Source organism: Lepisma saccharinum, chromosome 3 (genome assembly GCF_977018435.1).
Source record: "Lepisma saccharinum chromosome 3, izLepSacc3.1, whole genome shotgun sequence".
Taxonomy (NCBI): Eukaryota; Metazoa; Arthropoda; class Insecta; order Zygentoma; family Lepismatidae; genus Lepisma; species Lepisma saccharinum.
Genome location: NC_139231.1, coordinates 34,807,885 through 34,827,454, shown reverse-complemented (window position 1 = coordinate 34,827,454; position 19,570 = coordinate 34,807,885). Strand labels below are relative to the sequence as shown.

Genomic DNA, 19,570 nt, shown 5'->3' with positions numbered 1-19,570 from the left:
TCAATAGTATCAAACTTTTTTCTGTTTCTTTTTTCGATTGGATGCATTCTGCATGAGATATTTCATACTATCATTATAAATGGACCACTCATTATATTTTTCCTACCTCAGTGGAGTGATTAACAAGAGCAGTAAAACATTGGTGGTCCTGGGGTGAAATCCAACTCTGGACATGGGTGTTCTTTGTCAGTGTTCCTCCATCAGTTTCATCATATCATCACTCATCTTCACATTTAGCCAAAAGTGGTGGAAAAGCAAAGTAAAATAAATCAAATCAATCAATCAAAATCATCTTTGTTTTGTACATGAAATGTAAGCGAAAGAAGTGTAGATAATCATTTTAAAATGCAGTCTTATTTGAGGATTGGAAATTGCTGCAAGTCTAATGTATGCTTTGTTCTTTAATTTCAGGAAATGTTGAATTTCAGCCCCGAAAATCTGCATATCATCATGATGAAGCAGTAGCTGTAAAGAATCCAGAAATAGTGCTCCTCATTTCTGAATTGCTACATGTGAAGCAGGAAACACTTTTGGCAGCCCTGACTGCTAAAAAGGCTCGTGCTTCCGGAGAGACGTTGGTCATTAACTACAGATTACCTGAGGTGAGAGGTTACACTGTTCTGTGAGAATTTGGAATATGTAAATCAGAGTATTGTGAAATGCTCTATTGTTCTTCTGGCAAGAAATTGGTATTTTCTGTGATTATTGGTGATTTCTAGGGCTGAGTCAATACCAATTTGAACCAGCTGTTACTCTTACAGATTCTTACCAATACAGATACAGACGCTTGAAAATTTTAACAATTAACAAAAGCAAACACATTAATGTTAGTGTGTAAGTATTTCACTTCAGTTATATGTGAGTCATTCCATGCCAAATCAACACAGATATGTGCAATTTTTAACCTGACCATCTCCGATTTTCATGAAATTTGGGGAGTTGAAACTATGCATAGAACTTAGTAACTATGAAAATTTTTAGTCTCGTGAGTCTTGTAATTGTTAAATTATTCAAGGTCAAAGTTTGCAGAAATTTCCTTTTTTGAGCACGCTTAGCTATACTAAATGTGTTGTAACTCCGCCAATATTTTGCCTAGGAAGCTCAAATAAAGCTTATTGTACAGGGAATTGAACAAGGTTTCCAGTGATATATAACAAGCCTACCTTTGGATAAAAATATAATTTTGTCACGTGACCTTGACCTTTGACCTTGAATATCTCAAAACATGTCATCACCAAAAATCGTGAAAAAAAATATTACTCTAAAACATATCAAAAAATCATTCTGGGTCTGCAATGGGATCAGAAGATACAAAATAATATGTGTAACTATGTGACTGATAAAAGCCCCATTACATGAACTATGAAGAGTCAAATGTCCCTTAACACCCCCTACAAAATGTGAAGGAGTTATCCTGGGTATAATTGGCCATGAAAGAAATAGGTTAGGCACGGGGAGATCCCTAGCCGTGTGTGTCAAGCGCAGGTTCTGCAAATTGTTGACCGCCATATTGAATTCAACGCAAAAATTTCAAAGGAAAGGGGGTGATGTGATATATCAAATGAGGCTAGAATTTCACGAGAAATGAAGTGACGAAGGTTTATCCAACATATATTTAACCAGCAAAAATTTATTACTGCATGCTTGTAACCATTTTCTCCTTTTCGAGGTGTTAAAAACAAAGCATTGGAATGCTCCTAACATGTTAGGAACTCATCGAGATCACACTGACATCTTGGGACAGAAACAAGTATATGCACCATTGCATATGATTTTAATCAGCTACATTCACCAAATAGTTGAATAGTGAAGAATATTGGGAAAAGTATCTCAAACAATTACGTGACACTTCCTTTGGAATGAAAAATTCTTCAGTGACGAGGCAAATTTTTATTTTCACGGTGAAGTTAATAAAAATAATATGCAATACCTGTGATTTGCTCAGTCGAATGGTTGTTGCTGGTAAGCTAATTATGTGGTATAATGTATGGCGAATGGAAATGGTTGGTCCATATTCAACAACGGAACCTTAAATGGTAAGGGCTTCTTGGATTTGTTAAGTGAACAGGTTTTTTCACCCTTGCTTACGTGATATTGCACTTTTGCAGTGTTTTGAAACAGGACAGTGTGTGACCACACTATGTGGACATTGTGGCAATTTCTTCATGGTAATTTTCTAGGTAGATTGATGGGCACACGGGGATCTATTAAAAGGCCTGCACATTCCCCAGATCTAACATCTTAGGAGGACTTTTACCTTCAGAAACATTTGAAGAAAATGGTGCATGCACTAAAAGTCCCTGATATTGACCATCTGAGAGAAGGCATAGTTGCTGCTTGCGATGTTGTTGCACATGCTACATTACCAAATGTTCTATGCGAGTGTGCTCACAGGAACATTGACATTATAATGTGCATATATCGTAAGTGAAAGATATGTGTATAACTTTTTGCTGGCGTGAGATACGTTGGAAAATCCTTCGTCACTTCATTTCTCGTGAAATTCTAGCCTCATTTGATATATCACATCACCCCCTTTCCTTTGAAATTTTTGCGTCGAATTCAATATGGCGGTCAACAATATGCCGGACCTGCGCTTGACACACACGACTAGGGATCTCCCTGTGCCTAACCTATTTCTTTCATGGCCCATTATACCCAGGATAACTCCTTCACATTTTGTAGGGGGTGTTAAGGGACATTTGACTCTTCATAGTTCATGTAATGGGGCTTTTATCAGTCACATAGTTACACATATTATTTTGTATCTTCTGATCCCACTGCAGTCCCAGAATGATTTTTTGATATGTTTTAGAGTATGGTATGAGGGACCAAATATATTTTTTTCACGATTTTTGGTGATGACATGTTTTGAGATATTCAAGGTCAAAGGTCAAGGTCACGTGACAAAATTATATTTTTATCCAAAGGTATGCTTGTTATATATCACTGGAAAGCTTGTTCAATTCCCTGTACAATAAGCTTTATTTGAGCTTCCTAGGCAAAATAGGGGCGGAGTTACAGCAAATTTAGTATAGCTAAGCGGGTTCAAAAAGGGCAATTTATGCTAACTTTAACTTTGAATAATTTAACAATTACAAGACGCACGGAACTAAAAATGTTTATACTCACTAAGTTCTATGCATAGTTTCAACTCCCCAAATTTCATGAAAATCGGAGATGGTCAGGTAGTGGGCTGTGTTGATTTCGCATGGAATGACTTATGTATAAATTTACCAAGAGTTTTGCTTTGAAATATTCAAGAATTCCATCAGAATATTAAAATACCTTTTATGTCATCACAAAATATCTTTTTTCACACAAAACTGGTGCAAAATAAAAAGAAACTTCAAGTTTTGGAAAATTTTATGATGATTAAAGTCTGCCAGAAAAGTTTCAGCTGGTATCAGCTTGGCCCTAGTGATTGTGTAACCCTTTTTTTTTGCTGCAAATTTCTCTGGTGTGTGCATTTGTTTACCAGTAATGTTACTTTTACTAACATTTAGTTGCTGCAGCAAGTTAATTATTAGGACATCATGAAGACAGTTTCATGGATATGTGAGTACTGCACAATACAACCCCATTTTTTATGTTCCCGTATTTTTACATTTCCTGCTTTATACATTCATTCTTCATGGTCTCAGTGGAGAAAATGTTATGTAATGTTTTTCGGATTTCACATTTTCCTACATTTAAAGTGTTCCACCTTGGTTTCCTGAAAAGTGTAAAATCGAGGATCTAATGGACTCCTTTTCAGTATATTAACTCTTGAAATTGAATTACCAATTCTAGAGTCGACGAGCGGTATGAAAGCGGCTGACCTTGACAAGTCCACGCAGATAGAGGGAGATACATTTCCGCTGTTGCAACCTACTCACCATTCGGGGTTCTCGCCAGCTCTTACAAAATAAAAAAAACAATGGCTTACATTCGAACAATTGTAAATTGCCACTGCAAGGCTATTATTTCAACAATCGATACCAATCCTGCACGAGTATTACCAGAAAACTGTAGACAATTGTATTGTTCTGTAAATTAAACGTGTAGAATCTTGAAAGTAAGCGAAAGAAATTAAATATTTTATTGATCATTATTGTATAGAGAAAAAGTTCTCTTGCGAGCCGATTTTTATTAAATTACATTTGAAATAACTTCCAGTGAGAAAGTTACAAAGAAAACTCCAAATTTTAAGTTCGTATAATATTTACAGCAATGTGTTATTTGGTTACTGAGAAAACGAGAGAAGAACTTGATTCATTCTTTCGCGGTGCGGCAAAGGCAATTTCGTTTGTCGCAGATACCATGCGCCGGTCTTGTGGCACTCACAATAACAAAACAACTGTCTGGCATGCATAATATGAACTGAAAAGAAAAATTAAAATGCCATTTACTTACATAACGCTCATTCTGTACTGCTGTCAACCTCGTCACTTGATTCAAGGTCTTCTGAATCCGTGTCTTGCAAATTTATAATGACCTGCTCGAGGACATCGTCTTTGACTATTTCACGCTGGAAGTCATCTTCTTGTATTTTCTCCGTGTGAGCCACACAATCTGCCCACTCGGAAACACGTATTCTGTCTATTACTTCGTGAGTCAGTTTCTGTATGTCGGCAATTTTGAAAGTCTTGTTCTTGTCAGCTACGTACCCCTTCACCTGGGCCCAAATCATTTCAATCGGGTTGTACTGACAATGATAAGGTGGGAGACGAACAACTCTGTGACGATATTCTCTTGCTATTATATCGATTTCGTAACTTTTGTGAGTTGGTGAGTTCACAAACTGCAACAATTCTACTCAGGTTTGCGTGCTTGTGTGCGGAATGTTCTTGTTACAGAGCCATGGCATAATATCCGCCTTTCTTGTGTTCGAACAAGGCATTTTATCCACTTACAAGGAATGTATGCTCGCGTTGTCCATTACAATCACGGATTCAGGAGCGAGAAATGGCAAGAACTGCTCGTGAAACCAGTTTTGAAACACGGCATTTCTGAATGATTGTCAGTACTGTTTGTTTTTTAGCGGAAAACCAATTTACTTTGGGTCACAAAGCCTGTAGCAGCTGAACCAGCATGACACACAATAAGACGAGCGCCTTTTCCTAATGGCACCTTTAACCCACCAGAACTATCACTCATTCTCCAGCAGCTTGTTCGTGTGATTCTGGTTGACCCAGGTTTCATCTAAATAGTATATATTTGCAGTACCAGCTTTCCTGATTCGTGCATGGTTCTGAGGAAGATCACTCTCCCAGCTACAACATCACCCCTCTCCATTAAAAATTTCCCCCCATCGTTGCCTTTCCTATATCCACATTTTTCAAAATTTTTAACACTGACCACGTACTGCCTGCAAACCCGATAGCTTCCTTCAATTTAGCCCTAAGTTTCACTGCAGTAGGAAATTCGCCATTTGCGTACATATCAAATGTAATATTATGCAATACCCCTTTATCAAAATCTTCCAAGTGCGTAACATTCTTTTGCCGATTATGACGTTTGCCAGGCGAGCGAAAAGAAACCGACCCTGTATCACCGATCGACGACCTGCCTTTCGCAATAGTCGGAACTATCCCACATGTAGCTGCTGTACACTCCTGACATTTGGCAACACTGCTCCCTGACTAACACGAGGCATTGTCTGCACTGCAAGATTCACTTTTGAAGAACTGATACACTTTGTACACCATATCTTGTGCTTGTTTGTGTAGAACACGACGCTTAGGTGTTTCTGTAGCCATCTTGCACACGTATATTGACACATTTTTGTGATCACACCGAAGAAACACGAACAGTCACAACGAAAACCAAACCGATTCTTACCGTTCGAAAAACAAAACAATGACATTGCACGTTTTCCACGGCAGTCTGCACTTCCTCATCCTGCTACTGCGCATCGAGGCTTGTTCAAGGTCAGCCGCTTTCATATAGCTCTTCGACTCTAACCAGTACTGTTCCAGTGGTGGCCATGCACATTGATTCATGAACTTTCCAATAAAAGTGTCAGGTTCAAATTGTAGCATGGCCACAGGTGTTCATTTATATTTATCCCATCATTGGTTCCATTTTGTCTTGTGATTAACATAATGGTAGAAAAGTATTGTAATGTAAGCCTGAAACAAATATTTTCATGATTTCAAATATGATTGATAGAATATGACATGATAAACTTGCATGTACTAAATATTGTTTTTAACATTTACAGGAAAACCTCGTTAATATGATATTGGTTAATACGAAGTACCCTTTAATCCGAAGTTCTTCCCATTCCCCATCCAATAACCTTTTTGATGTATATCAGTACGGATAAATCGAGACCACGATTTTCTTCCTTGTGTGTGCACAAGGCCTGATTACGGGTGAGGGTGGAAGTGGATACCTCATCCCTTTCCTTTGACATGTAAAATGAAGCAACCAGTCCTGGATACGTTCTTCAAATCGAACAAAAAAAGTCCCTCCCAACCCCTGCAACAGCTCATTCTCCGCCACTGGTGTACAGTGCAATGTGATAATTGCAGAATTAATTTCCCCCTTTTTTGTTTGAATGCAACTGTCTGCATAGGAAATATTGCTTGTATGTCTGTTGCATTGACATCATGGTAATATGTAAAGCAAGGAACATTTTCTTTTTTCTTCACACTGCTGATAAAAGTTCTGTCTTCAACATTGCGTTATTTTTAAAACGACCAGGATTTTCTCTTCTGCCACCCATTGCCTGTCTCTTTGTGTTTATGCTGCAGCTGGTGCCAGTGTTTCGTCTAGCGTCTACAAAGCTGTCACGTACCGATAACAGCAATCACTCATCCAGTGTGAAGGTAAAAACGTCATTGTTTTGAATCTTGCAAAGCAGTTTTGATTTGACAGTAACTAAATTCAGTCTCCAGAAAGAAAAAGTTAAAACAACTTTCTGTCCTACACCTTCTGGTAAGGAATATTGTTAACTTTTATTTTGCACCCGACACAAGAATAAACATCTTGAACACTCAGAGCGGTGCTGGAAGAAAATGCACACAAGGTTCAATGTAATGTAACCGCCACTTTTCTTCAGAACAAGGATGATCTAGTCACTAGGGCATCTGATTGCTACGCAGGAGACCTGGGTTCAATTCCCAGGTAGGTGATCTAAGGTTGGAATTTTCCAGCCTTGTCCCTGCATAAAGTGACCCTGGGGCTCAACCAGCCTCAAATGCCTACCTGGGGCAGCCTTGTGAGCTAAAGGTGGCCAGAGAGTGGTGCTGATGACATCACTTCCAATATGGCTTGAGATCGAGAATGTGTAGGGCTCTACCACCACGACCCTTAAATGTGCTTTAATGGCACTGTGCTATGTGCATGGGGAACTTTACCTACCTTCACCAATCAGGCTACAATGAGGGATTCATCGGGACTAAACATACAGTTTCCAAACCATTCTACATGTCACTATTGAAGACTGAATCGAGCACACCTTGATTGCTGTACATCGTCCCTTGACATTTCAATAAGAGTTCTGTGCAATAAAAGATCCTAACTGCTCCGCAATGTAAACAAATCGTTGGGGAGAGGCACTTGCAGTTCCACTGTGTTTCTTTCGTATCAAAGACTGGATGTTGATATTTTCTTTCTTTTTTCCCCTAGCAGCAGTCTGAATTGAGTGATTACCAAGTGCGGCACTGTATTTGTGTACTCGGATCCACATCTGGGGCAAGCAAATTGTATGTTTTTCAGGGTGGATTACAATACAAGTTGAGCAAGAGTTTGGACTGATTGTTGGAAAGGGGGAGGTGGGGGGTGGGGTGAAAATTAAGTTGGCTGAAGCAAGGAAACATTACTTTTTATGATGAATTTTAGATAGCCGGACTAGAATGAAATTTACAGCTGAGGAATGTGTGTGGGTGAGAAAAAGAAGGAAAGCTTTATTGTCCACTTGACCCCTCCCCCTGCATTTTTTGTCTGGTCCTGAGAAAACTTGTGTTGTCTCTCCCAAGAGATCTTATCACACCAGTTAATCCTGTAATGGACAAAACTCTAGCAGAACCATGTAAATCCCAACATTCATTCTGCATTATCTCCAGACTTTTGCTGGCGCCAGTGTAACTGCTGTCAAGATTCTTCGAGTTTTGCTTGTAATAATGGGGAGATTGTTTTCCTTTCTGTAGTTTTCAATACAAACGGGTTTCTCAGGAACTGGAATTGTAAGAATTTCATAGAAGATCAATAACTGCACAATAAAAAGAAAATGCCATTTTTTTCAAGACTTTTTGGCGAAAACTTTTTCATGTTCTACTTTTATCTTTAAAAAATTGCATGGCATACTTGCAAGTCAATAGTTTTTTTAAAACTTACAATGTTATTATATAGTACATATAAAGCTTATTTTGTGACCTATTACCAAGTTTATAACATCCGTTATGGGTCTAATTTATACTAATTTTTTTTCCACCTGAAAAACAGGTGCCAAATTAAAAACTTTGGATAACTCGAAGTCGTTTAATTCGAAGTTGACATTTTTTGGTCCCTTGAACTTCATATTAACGAGGTTTTCCTGCAAATTTTCATTTGCAAATTGTATTGGTTCCAAGCCAACACTGTGGCTAATACATAACCTTTCATGCTGTTTCTTAGGCTATTGCTGCCAGAGATGCCATAGCCAAGTGTTTGTATGGAGCCTTATTTGATTGGATAGTCCTGCAGGTAAATCATGCTCTGTTATCAAAGAAGGATTCGTCACGTGATCATTTGGGGAATTCCATCGGTGTGTTGGATATATTTGGGTTTGAAGATTTCGATGGGTATAACAGGTACGTACTAAATTATAAGCATTTGTTTTGTGCATGTACAAGTGTTGTTCAATATATAACCAGAACTTTGCAATAAAATTGTGGCTAATATTCTAATGAAGAGAAAAATTTGCATGCTTGTTCTACTTGAGATTCCTGCATTAACAGCAGAAGCCCTGTAATGTATCAAAAGTCAGCACTCATAGTATGCGCAAAACAGGAGATGCAATCAGTGATTCATTTGCTGCATGCTGACCATGTTAAATTCACTGGCGATTGTTGAATTATGAATGAAATTATACCTCCTCATTCTTACTCTCTGGATTTAGATCCTCCTCAGGTCACCTATGCAGGATATTTCTGAAAAGTTCAGCAGGTGACACATTCTTGGTTGAGACAGCAAATAAAATATTTTTTTGCAAGGGCATCGAGTCACTGGTGACATGTTGGAAGAAGTGTATCAATAGTCAAGAGGATTATATTTAAGAATAACATCAATGAAGTAGTTATATTCAACTGTGAGTAACATTATATGCAGTCAACTCTCGATTCTAAGACCCCGGATTTAACAACCCTCTCGAAGTAACAACCCTTTTCCCGGGAACTGTGAAAAATTTGAAGAAAGGAGAGAAAAGAAAAGTTGAAAAAATCAAGGAAATCGACCGAAAAATACGTTTGTTGCACTCATTTTATTTGCTGTGTTGCAATTCCCTTCATGAGCGCTCTGCGGGTTGCAAGTGGGCCTGATCTAAAAATAGACACCACCACACCATGCTTGAGTGATATCCAATAGCACTTGACCTCTGTTATCTCCTCCCCCAAGCACAGCGACGGTCGCTACTTACGCGCCAGGCTTGTTTTGCCATTGTGATTTCGCTTGCTTTTGGATACGCGAGAAGAGAAGATCAAATGTGCTCAGATGTTATTTTAAATCGATCTTGACTTGTTTCCTTGTCTTAAGAGCTGCTGACAACTGAAGGGGGGGGGGGGGGGCACCACCTTGAGAAATTAGAGATAAGATCGCAGGATTGTTCCAAAACACAGATGCATGGTGCCTGGAAGTCTGGACCGTCTGTCCAGCTCTGACCTAGATTTCAGCAGGTCCTCATGAGGGAGCAACTCTTGGCCTTGTAGCAGACAACTTCCAGTAACCACTTAGCGAAACTATTAGAGATAATAAAAGCCACATAGGCCAACTAAAGATCGTCAACCCGCTTAATAATTTGTCATCCAAGCTTCCGCAGAAGTTTACTTCGATCTTACGTGCATCATATATCCCTGGTTCCCACTTCATACGCTTTCCTAACTGTACCAATGTCGTAATATTTGCCAAAAAAGTGTTCCGTTGGCTGAGTGACTTCTCTCTCTTTTCCTTAACAAACATATAGGGGGAGGGGGCCAGCGATGACGATTGTTTCAGCCATGATTTTCTTGCTCTTTCTTGCTCGTGTATGCACACTGGGTGATTTCAGTTGTGGGTGGAAGTGGACCGCTCTTCCTTTCCTTTGGCGTCTAAAATGGGGCAACCAGTTCTGGATACATTCTTGAAAACGAACAAAACACAGGACAAGTATAAAATAAAAAAAAGAGCACCCTCCCCCTTCCCAGCTCATTCTCCGTCACTGGTGTGCAGGGCAATGTGATAATTGCAGAATTCAGGACCTATTTTTTTTTTTAATGCTATTTACTGCATAGGAAAGTATTATTGTCTGGTGCATAGTCTTTCTTCTTCACACTGCTGATAAAAATTCAGTCTTTGACAGTTGAGTTATCTTAATTGCTGAGGATTTTCTCTTCGACCACCTGTTGCTCGAACTTCCAGCCAGTCTCCTTGTTTTTACACTGCACCTTGCACCAGTTTTTTGTCTAGCATCTGCAAAGCTGTTGCTTGCCAATAACAGTGATGACTCATCCAGCTCAGGAAAAAGTCATTGTTTTGAACCTCGCAAAGCTGTTTTGATGGAAAACTGCGCTATTACAAAGAAAAGTTCGAAAGCAAGACGAAAACACGTCTTTGTTGCCACCACGCACATGTTTTTTAAGTTGCTGCAATGTGACCTACGTCTGCTCATTATCCAGTGATTTTGGAACAAAAGCCCTGTTTTCAAACTATACATTTCCTGTATCTGATCTTGAGGCATTCACACTGACTCTACCTAGTGGGTAACAAAGGTGCTAGGAAATTAGGTGTCAGTTGATGTCACATGACATAAATGGCCATTTGTGACTTCCCACAAAATAATTTTTGGGCATGCCAATGGTAAATAAATGTCAAATATAATGACATACCATACTTTTTGTTGGGGAGGAGAAAAAAAACCATTTTTTCTTTAAAAATTTTGGAATTTTCAGTTTCCTCCCCCTCCCTCCATATATTTGCGGAATATGCATACATTTTATATAGTTCGAATCTATGGTTCATTCCAAGTAAAACGATGCATCATTTGTCTGTCTACAGCAATTAGCGTTCGATCTGAGTCATTTTTATAAAACTCTGCATTTAGCTGAAAATTGGCTCTGGCGGCAAGGGATTTACATGCGTAAGAGGATCGAGTGGCTAAAGGTTAATGACATCAATGAAAATACTAAGTGCGAAATTGCCCTGGATACTGGTGCTGATTAGTTACTATTGTTATATCATGCACTGCTCCATTTTGAAAGATGAAAGTATATGTAAAGACAAATGTTCAACAGGCTTTTCACCAACCACCATTATTAAGAATAAATAACATAAGAAAATAGTTTTAACACATTTTTATTGGTTCTGACACACACATACACACACACTGGATGGTCACACTTTTTTAATTCTCTTTCTTTTTCATCTTCACTTTCCTTGTTATTTTTCTTTGAGGAGGGCAGTAGTTGTTGGGCCCAATCATTTCTTTCTTGAACTTGACACTTAATAGAAATATTCTTCTTATTTCAGTTTTGAACAATTCTGTATCAACTATGCAAATGAACACCTCCAGTACTATTTCAACCAACATGTGTTCAAATATGAGCAGGAGGAGTACAAGAAAGAAGGTATCAAGTGGACCAATATAGATTTTATGGATAATACAGGGTGTCTTCAGTTGATTGAAGGAAAACCTGGAGGATTGTTGTGCATTCTAGATGATCAGTGCAAGTAAGTACATGAATAATTTAATTTTTATATTTTGGAATGTAGGTTAGTCCTTCATACTTTTCCACGTTCAGAAAGTTGTATCAGTATATCTGTATAATAATGATTTAAGTCAGTTGTTCTTGAACTTCCCTAGACTGCGGTCCCCCTTCAGAGATCACTTGCCCTCGCGGACCCCCAAGAATTATTAACTCAAGCTCGGAATTTGCATCATTAAAGAGTAAATGCTCTTGTCTTAGTATTTTTCCGAACCTTTGTGGAATACTAGGAGGGTTTTGCTGACCCCGTGAGAATGTCCTGCGGACCACAGTTTAAGAACCGCTGATTTAAGTAACTTGGAAGATAATTTAATTCTGCTGCAGTCAGAAGGGTGTGGTGTGTGGTGTAAAGTGCAAGATGTGAACAATACCTGTGTGGTCCAACACCACAGTAGCATTTAGGATGATGTTTCTCCAAAATTACATATAATATTTCAATTATTTTTCTTTTGTTCATTTACATACTTAATAAGGTAGGACATGCTGAAATTACAAGATAATATGAAAATTGGAAGTTTGGCAAAAGCTGGTTTTATTTTTTAGTTGAAATTACTTTTAAAGCATGGACTTTTCAAATGCATGGAGATTTTATTTTATTTTTAGAAACTCAAGGAATGAGAACTTTTCATTGTAGAGAGGTGAGGTTGGTTTTATTTGGATAGAATTTCTAGTGCTTTCACTGAAAGTACATTGTTGACATTTCGTGTCAATACAGGCACAGTTAGAAGAAGGAAGAAAGGCAAATTTACTCAAGAAATCCTTATTCAGTAAACCCTGCGGTGCAGCAATGCACACTTGAAAAGTGTATGCTTAAAAAACTTCCTGGCATGAGGAACTTACAGGTGGAAGAGGCCATTATAGGTTTATATGATGTGTTGATTCATCATGAAAATGGACTATTAATCTCAATATACGCATTAGCAGGCTTGGTTTCAGGTCTTACGTGTGGAAACTGATGCTTTACTTTCCATCCATTGTTGCTTGTCATACTGTGGAAGATGCATGAGAAGATTTAATATAAAAAAATAAATGTACTTTATCTCGAACTAAAATCTGTTAAATATTTATTTTGGAATGATATAACGATGATAATTTATATGGGCTGTCATTGTAATTTGTTTCAATGTATAGCTTACTTTACTAATTTATATAAAAAAATTGCATTACAAAACCTTCCTAAATTTTCCTCAAAACGCAATAATTTAAGCTCTAATATAAACCCAGATATGGTATTCTCAGTGGAAAATGTTTTTAAAGGAACAAAAGATATAGATGCTAATTTTGGAAAATTGTCCAGCAAAATAGTTGTATGTAGTTTGATGTTATAATTCTTATTCCATAATCTCTCTGCAGTTTCCCAGGAGCAACAAATGAAACATTGCTGCAGAAGTTCAATTCTGTTCACAAAGAGAATGATTTTTACGAGATCCCTCAGAAAAGGGAAGCAGCATTTAAAGTGAAGCATTATGCAGGAAAAGTGAAATACCATGTAAGTATCTCATTGATGTGTCTACCTATAATGAGAGCAATGCTTTGCTTTTCAAAATTTGTAGTTTAATATTCTTCTTAAGCATCTTCAAGTTAACATAAATGATATTTTGTTATGCTGTTTATATTATGGAATGTAATAAGGCTTTTTCTAGCATTCCCTTGCTGGGCCATTTCATCTCAAATCATACAGGTAAGTAATAAATTTGTCACCTTCGAATTTCGAAATCAGCCGAAAAACATACACTACCGACAAAAAGTTTAAGACCACCAGGAAAAAGTGCCAAAAATCAGTAGAAATGAATGTATTTCGTAATAAATGTACAAGAAACAGATGTAAGAATCTGCTTGGCAATGTGCAAACATAGGTACATCCACTATACATACTAATGTCACCTCATATTTTGCTTTCATCAATATGTCTGCCATGGGCCTTAATGACAGCAGCGCAAACACGTGGCATGCGCTCCAATAATTTGTCCAGATAGGATGGTTGAATGTTACGCCAGGCATCGTTGATGAATTCCCATAGCTGTTGAGTTTTGTTGGGTACCTCCTTCCTGATGTCCCTATCGATTTGCTCCCATAGCAGTTCAATTGGTGAAAGACCAACAGACTGTGGTGGCCACGTCATGAGAACTAATGCCCCTTCTGTTGCCTTGCGTTCCAAATACCGCGTGCACAATTTGGATGTATGTTTGGGATCATTATCTTGTTGAAAAATAAACTCATTAGCAACAAGACGACGACCAGAGGGGATGGCATGGTTCACCAATATCTGATGATACCCTTCTTTTACCAATGTTCCCTGAATTTTATGAACATAGTGTATGTTTTTCGGCTGATTTCGAAATTCGAAGGTGACAAATTTATTACTTTATTATCCTGCATCTGGTTTCCAGCAAAACATCCCCACACCATTACACTTCCACCCCCATGTTTCACTGTGGGAACAAGGCACTCTTCTTTCATTCTCTTTCGGCGCACAATGGTTCGCCTATTGCTGCCAAATTATTCATATTTGGATTCGTCGGTCCAGAGTAACCGTTTCCAGTTATCCACAGTCCAACCTTGGTGCGTTTTAGCCCAGGCCAATCGTTTCGTCTTGTTCACGCGTCGTAACAATGGCTTTCTAGCAGCTACTCTGTCACGCAGCCCTTCTTCACGCAACCTATTCTTCACCGTTGACTCAGATACAGGCATCACTCTGCTGTTATTCAGGGAAGCAGTGATGACTGGTGCTGTTAGGGACCTGTTCCATTTGCTAGTTACTGTAATATATCTATCGTCAGCTGCAGACGTTATATGAGCTCTTCCACTACATGCTCTGTCAGCATGACTGTTGGTTTTACGGTATCTGTCCAATGCACAATGAACACCAGTCTTGGAAATATTCAGTCTTCTTGCTATTTCGCGTTCCGAATAACCTTCATTTTTCAGTGCACATATCACAGCCCGCTTTTCAACCGAATTTGCATGTACCCCACGATGACGAGCCATTTTACACAGCTCCACTTACCTTGCACACCTCACACACAATAATGGGCTCGCAATGTCGCCTGCAAGAACAGCAACTGATCCTGAGCCACTGATAAGGATGCGCATATGGCTGGCTACCGTACTGACCGGTTTCACGCACACAGCTGCAATGTTGCCAGCTTCAGCAACGTTTTTGTCACTTTCCATTTTGCCAACCACATGCTACACATTTGGCAAAAAATTGGTTTCGCGTCTTGCGAAGTTCAACCTAGACTACATTGAATTTTCCATGTGTATCATCGTCATGTCTTTCTCGGACAGGAACCGTTGGTACCATACAACACTCCATACTGATTTTTTGGCCGTTTTTCATGGTGGTCTTAAACTTTTTGTCGGTAGTGTATATGTTAAGGACCACATGATACATGTGCAAAAATAAAATATTTTTCTTTTCTGTTGATTTGTTACAGTGTTACAAGCTCACGAAGAAAGACACTATTTGCTAAAAAAAAATTACGCAATATTCAAACCACTATAAATCAAGAACCAAAAATCGTAGGGACTTGAGGTTTTCTTTATTTGAAAGCTTGTTCAAAGTACTTCCAAAACCTTATTAAGGAACATATTTATGAAACCCTCTTCAACTCTAAAATTAAGTATCAAAATACGAAAATTTGAAATTTTTTCAGTTCTCTCTTTTTTTTCCTGTTTTTTCTTTGAAAAAGTGAAAAACAACAGGACATTAGTTTTGCTGGGATAATAGAATATGGGAACTGGACTAACTATTAGCAATGACATTTCTGCGCCAACTTATAACATTGTGTAGAATATTCATTGTAAAAAATGAAAAAAATACATTTTGACCTTTTTTCAGAAAGCATTTTCTCAAAAAAAAAAAAAAAAAAAAAACCTGAAAATTGTACAATATAGTCTTTGGTTACTGTACTTGCAGGAGGTGCAATCAGACTGGGCAATATTTTTGTATGTAACCGGGGAGAATTTTTTGAAAAACGTCCTTCATGTTCCATAATTTTTGGTCTTTTACTGTAAAATATGTTACAATGGCAACACTGTTTCTGACTGCTGCTTATCAGCATCAAAGATATTACTGGTAACATTTTGTGCTTGCATGCACACTTGGTGTGTCCAGAATTTTCGAAAGGGAGAAGTTAATTATACTTTCTCTTAGCATGCAGTCAGTCCTCCTTTTGCCATGTTTTCCTGCATTTAACATTTTTTTAAGGAATACTGGTCCGAGGAGTCCCACCAACACCCCCTTGGGCACGTCACTGCTCGCATGCATTGGATCATTCCCACCATTTCAAAAACCCTTGTTGCATCATATTTTTTTAAAAAAAATATTAATAATTAAATAACTTATTTCTACATCCTTCAAGTGTTTATAATCGACATTTCAGGCTTGTGTCTAGATCTGTCTGTCATTTTTGATTTGCAGTATGCAGAGATTTTACAGTTTTCAGATGTTGATGAAAATTGCTAAAACTTCTCTTGTATAATTCTATATGTAAAGATCCAAATTCATTATCTTCAGAAATAAATACTCTTTCATTTTGTTGATTTGTTGATATTTAGGGATGGGACGATATGATATTTGGGCTGATACCGATAAAGTACCGATATAAAATTTACCGATACCGATAACCGATATTCTACCGATCCGATATAAAATTAGACATGGTCCTGGAAGAACCTGAAAGGTTCATTGACCTCCTTAAAAAATGTGTGTTTCAAAGTGACTGCAGTTCAAGAGAAATTGCATATTTAGACATTTACTTTTTAAAAAAGTAGGAATGGCAGAATTTTGCACTAAACTATCAGATATTTATCGATATATCGGATCGATAAAATAATCGGTAATTTTACCGATAAACCGATACACCGATATGCTTATATCGGCCGATACCGATAGAGTACCGATTAATCGGTCCCACCCTATTTTATAGTAAAAGACAAAAAATTATGGAACATGGAGGACGTTTTTCAAAAAAATCTCCCTGGTTACATACAAAAATATTGCCCAGTCTGATTGCACCTCCTGCAAGTACAATAACCAAAGACTATATTGTACAATTTTCAGAAATTTTTAGATAGTTTTTTGAGAAAATGCTTTCTGAAAAAAGGTCAAAATGCATTTTTCATTTTTTACAATGAATTCTCTACATAACGTTAGAAGTTGGTGCAGAAATGGCATTGCAAATAGCTAGTCCAGTTGTTCTTCAATTTTTCAATAAAAAAATTGAACTTTGAAAAAAGTTTCAAATTTTCTTATTTTGATACTTAATTTTAGAGTTGAAGATGGTTTGGGTTTCATAAATACGTTCCTTAATATGGTTTTGGAAGTAGTTTGAACAAGCTTTCAAATAAAGGAAACCCTTAACTCTCTACCATTTTTGGTTTATGATTTATAGTGGTTTGAATATTACATTATTTTCCTTGCGTATATATTTTTTGCCAACAGTGTCTTTCTTCGTGAGCTTGTAACACTGTAACAAATCAACAGAAAGAGAAAAAGAAATGTTTGGACAAGTATCATGTACTCCTTTAACACATATTTTTTTTCAGCAAAATCCGTGATGGTGAGTTAACAGCACCTGTATGATTTGAGATGAAATCACCCTGCTTTAAATATATTAAATTAATGTCCAGGAAAACCTCGTTAATACGAAGTTCAAGGGACCAAAAAATGTCAACTTCGTATTAAACTACTTCGAGTTATCCAAACTTTTCAAGATGGCGCCTGTTTTCAGGTGTAAATAAAGTAGAGTATAAATTACCCCCACAAAGGATGTTTTATACTTGGTGGTAGCTCAGAAAATAAGCTTTATATGTACTATATAATAATATTGTACGTTTTAAAGAAAGTGTAAAAAATGTTACACAAAATGAGAACACGGAGCTTAACGCGGACACAAAGATTCCAAGGAGACGGTTAACACCATTTATCCTGCGTAGTTATACAACCGGTTATGCACAGGATGCATGTTGTTTCAAAAAGTCTTTTAAAAAACGATATTTTCTTTTAATTGTGCAAAGTCCTTGCTCTTCCACGAAATTCTTACAATTTTAGTTCATAAGAAACCCGTTTGCACGGAGACCTACGGAAAGGAAAATAATCTTGTTTATTGCAAGAAGTGAAACTCGGAAGAAACTTGACAGTAGTCACACTGGCGCGAGCAAGAGACGTTACATAATCAGACAGAATGTATATTGGATTTTATGTGCGTTCACTAGAACATTGTCCGTTACAGGATTAACTGGTAAGAGAAGATTCTCTTGGGAGAGAACACAACCTTTCCCTGGCACAAAACAAAAAAATCGGGGCTGTAAATTTCGTTCTGGTTCGGCTGTCTAAAACACATCATATTTGCCCCCCCTCCCCCTTTGCAGGGATCAGTTCAAACTCTTCCTCAACTTGCATTGTAATCCACTCTGAAAAAGTAAACACACAACTTGCAATCTGTTTGCACCGAATGTGTATCCTTGCCGCACTCGATAATCACTCTGGTTTGGATCCCACTTTAAACTGTATATTTAGTCCCGCTTAGCTCATCAGCATAAAATGAACTAAAACAAGCTTTAGGAAACTTGCGTATTTTCAGATTAATCCACAATTTATTGTAGGTTCCAGGAGTATTCTGGAGGTCAAACACTCGCTCCGCCGAAACTTTTCCTCTCGTATTCCTACATTGAGCATTGCGGTTTTTTTTTTTAACAGCAGCACGCTAATGGTTCTGAAGAAAAGCGGGTATTATATGGCTTTGAGAGATTCAAAACAATGAAGCTTATTCCTTTGCACTGGATGAGTCATTGCAGTTATCGGCAAGCGAGAGCTTTCCAGACGCTAGACTAAACACTGGTGCCAGCTATAGCATAAACACATTGCTTTTTTTTAGATGCCAAAGGAAAGGAGCCTGTGTGCGCACGCGAGCAAGAAAATCTAGCAACCCCCCCCCCTCCCCCAGTTTGCTGATAGATAAAGGGGAGAAGTCACTCAGACAACAAAACACTGTTTTGGCAAATTTTATGACCGGCACAGTTGGGAAATGTATGAAGCGGGAGTTGCAACATACGTAAGATCGACGTCAACTTTTGCGGGAAACCTAGAAGACAACGCATTAAGCGGGTTGACGATCTTTAGTTGGCCTTTGCAGCTTTGATTATCTGTAACAGTTTCCCTTTTTTTTTATGAAGTTCTACAGGGCACAAAGAACACGCTTTTAATGAAAGTGGTTACCCGAAGTTGTCGGCTACCAGGCCAAAAGTTGCTTGCTCACGGGCAATTGCTGTATCACGAGCTCAGAGCTATTCAGATGGGTGAGACTTCCAGATGCCACGCATCTTGCATTTTGGAACATTTGTGCGATCTTATCTCGCATTTCTCATCTAGCACTGGTGAATATTTCCAAGATGGCGCATTCAGCGGGGAAAGAGCTTTACCTCCCATGCACATTGACAAAGAATGTCAATGTACAGCGAGCATTTCGGGCTGCTTTCCTCGAGTTGTCAGCAGCTCGTAGGACAAGGAAACATGTCAAGGTCAAGTTAAAATAACGTCCAAGCTCTCTCCACATTCGATCTTCTCTTGTCGACTTACGCAGGTGTCTACTTCGAATTAAGCGAAACCAGTTTTGGGGAAGGGTCTTGTAAACAACTTTGTA

The 19,570-nt window shown here is 38.1% G+C and overlaps 1 protein-coding gene across 3 annotated transcripts in view; it reads left to right on the top strand.

Moving 5' to 3' along the window:
* The window catches only part of LOC145984972 (unconventional myosin-IXb-like), a 137,932-nt gene that overhangs the window by 36,717 nt on the left and 81,645 nt on the right, over positions 1-19,570 (top strand). For all 3 annotated transcript variants that reach the window (XM_083118425.1, XM_083118423.1, XM_083118424.1), the window contains exons 7-10: positions 412-602; positions 8,605-8,780; positions 11,689-11,889; positions 13,278-13,413. In XM_083118425.1, coding sequence (XP_082974551.1) covers positions 412-602; positions 8,605-8,780; positions 11,689-11,889; positions 13,278-13,413 — 704 coding nt within the window. The remainder of the gene's footprint in view (positions 1-411; positions 603-8,604; positions 8,781-11,688; positions 11,890-13,277; positions 13,414-19,570) is intronic.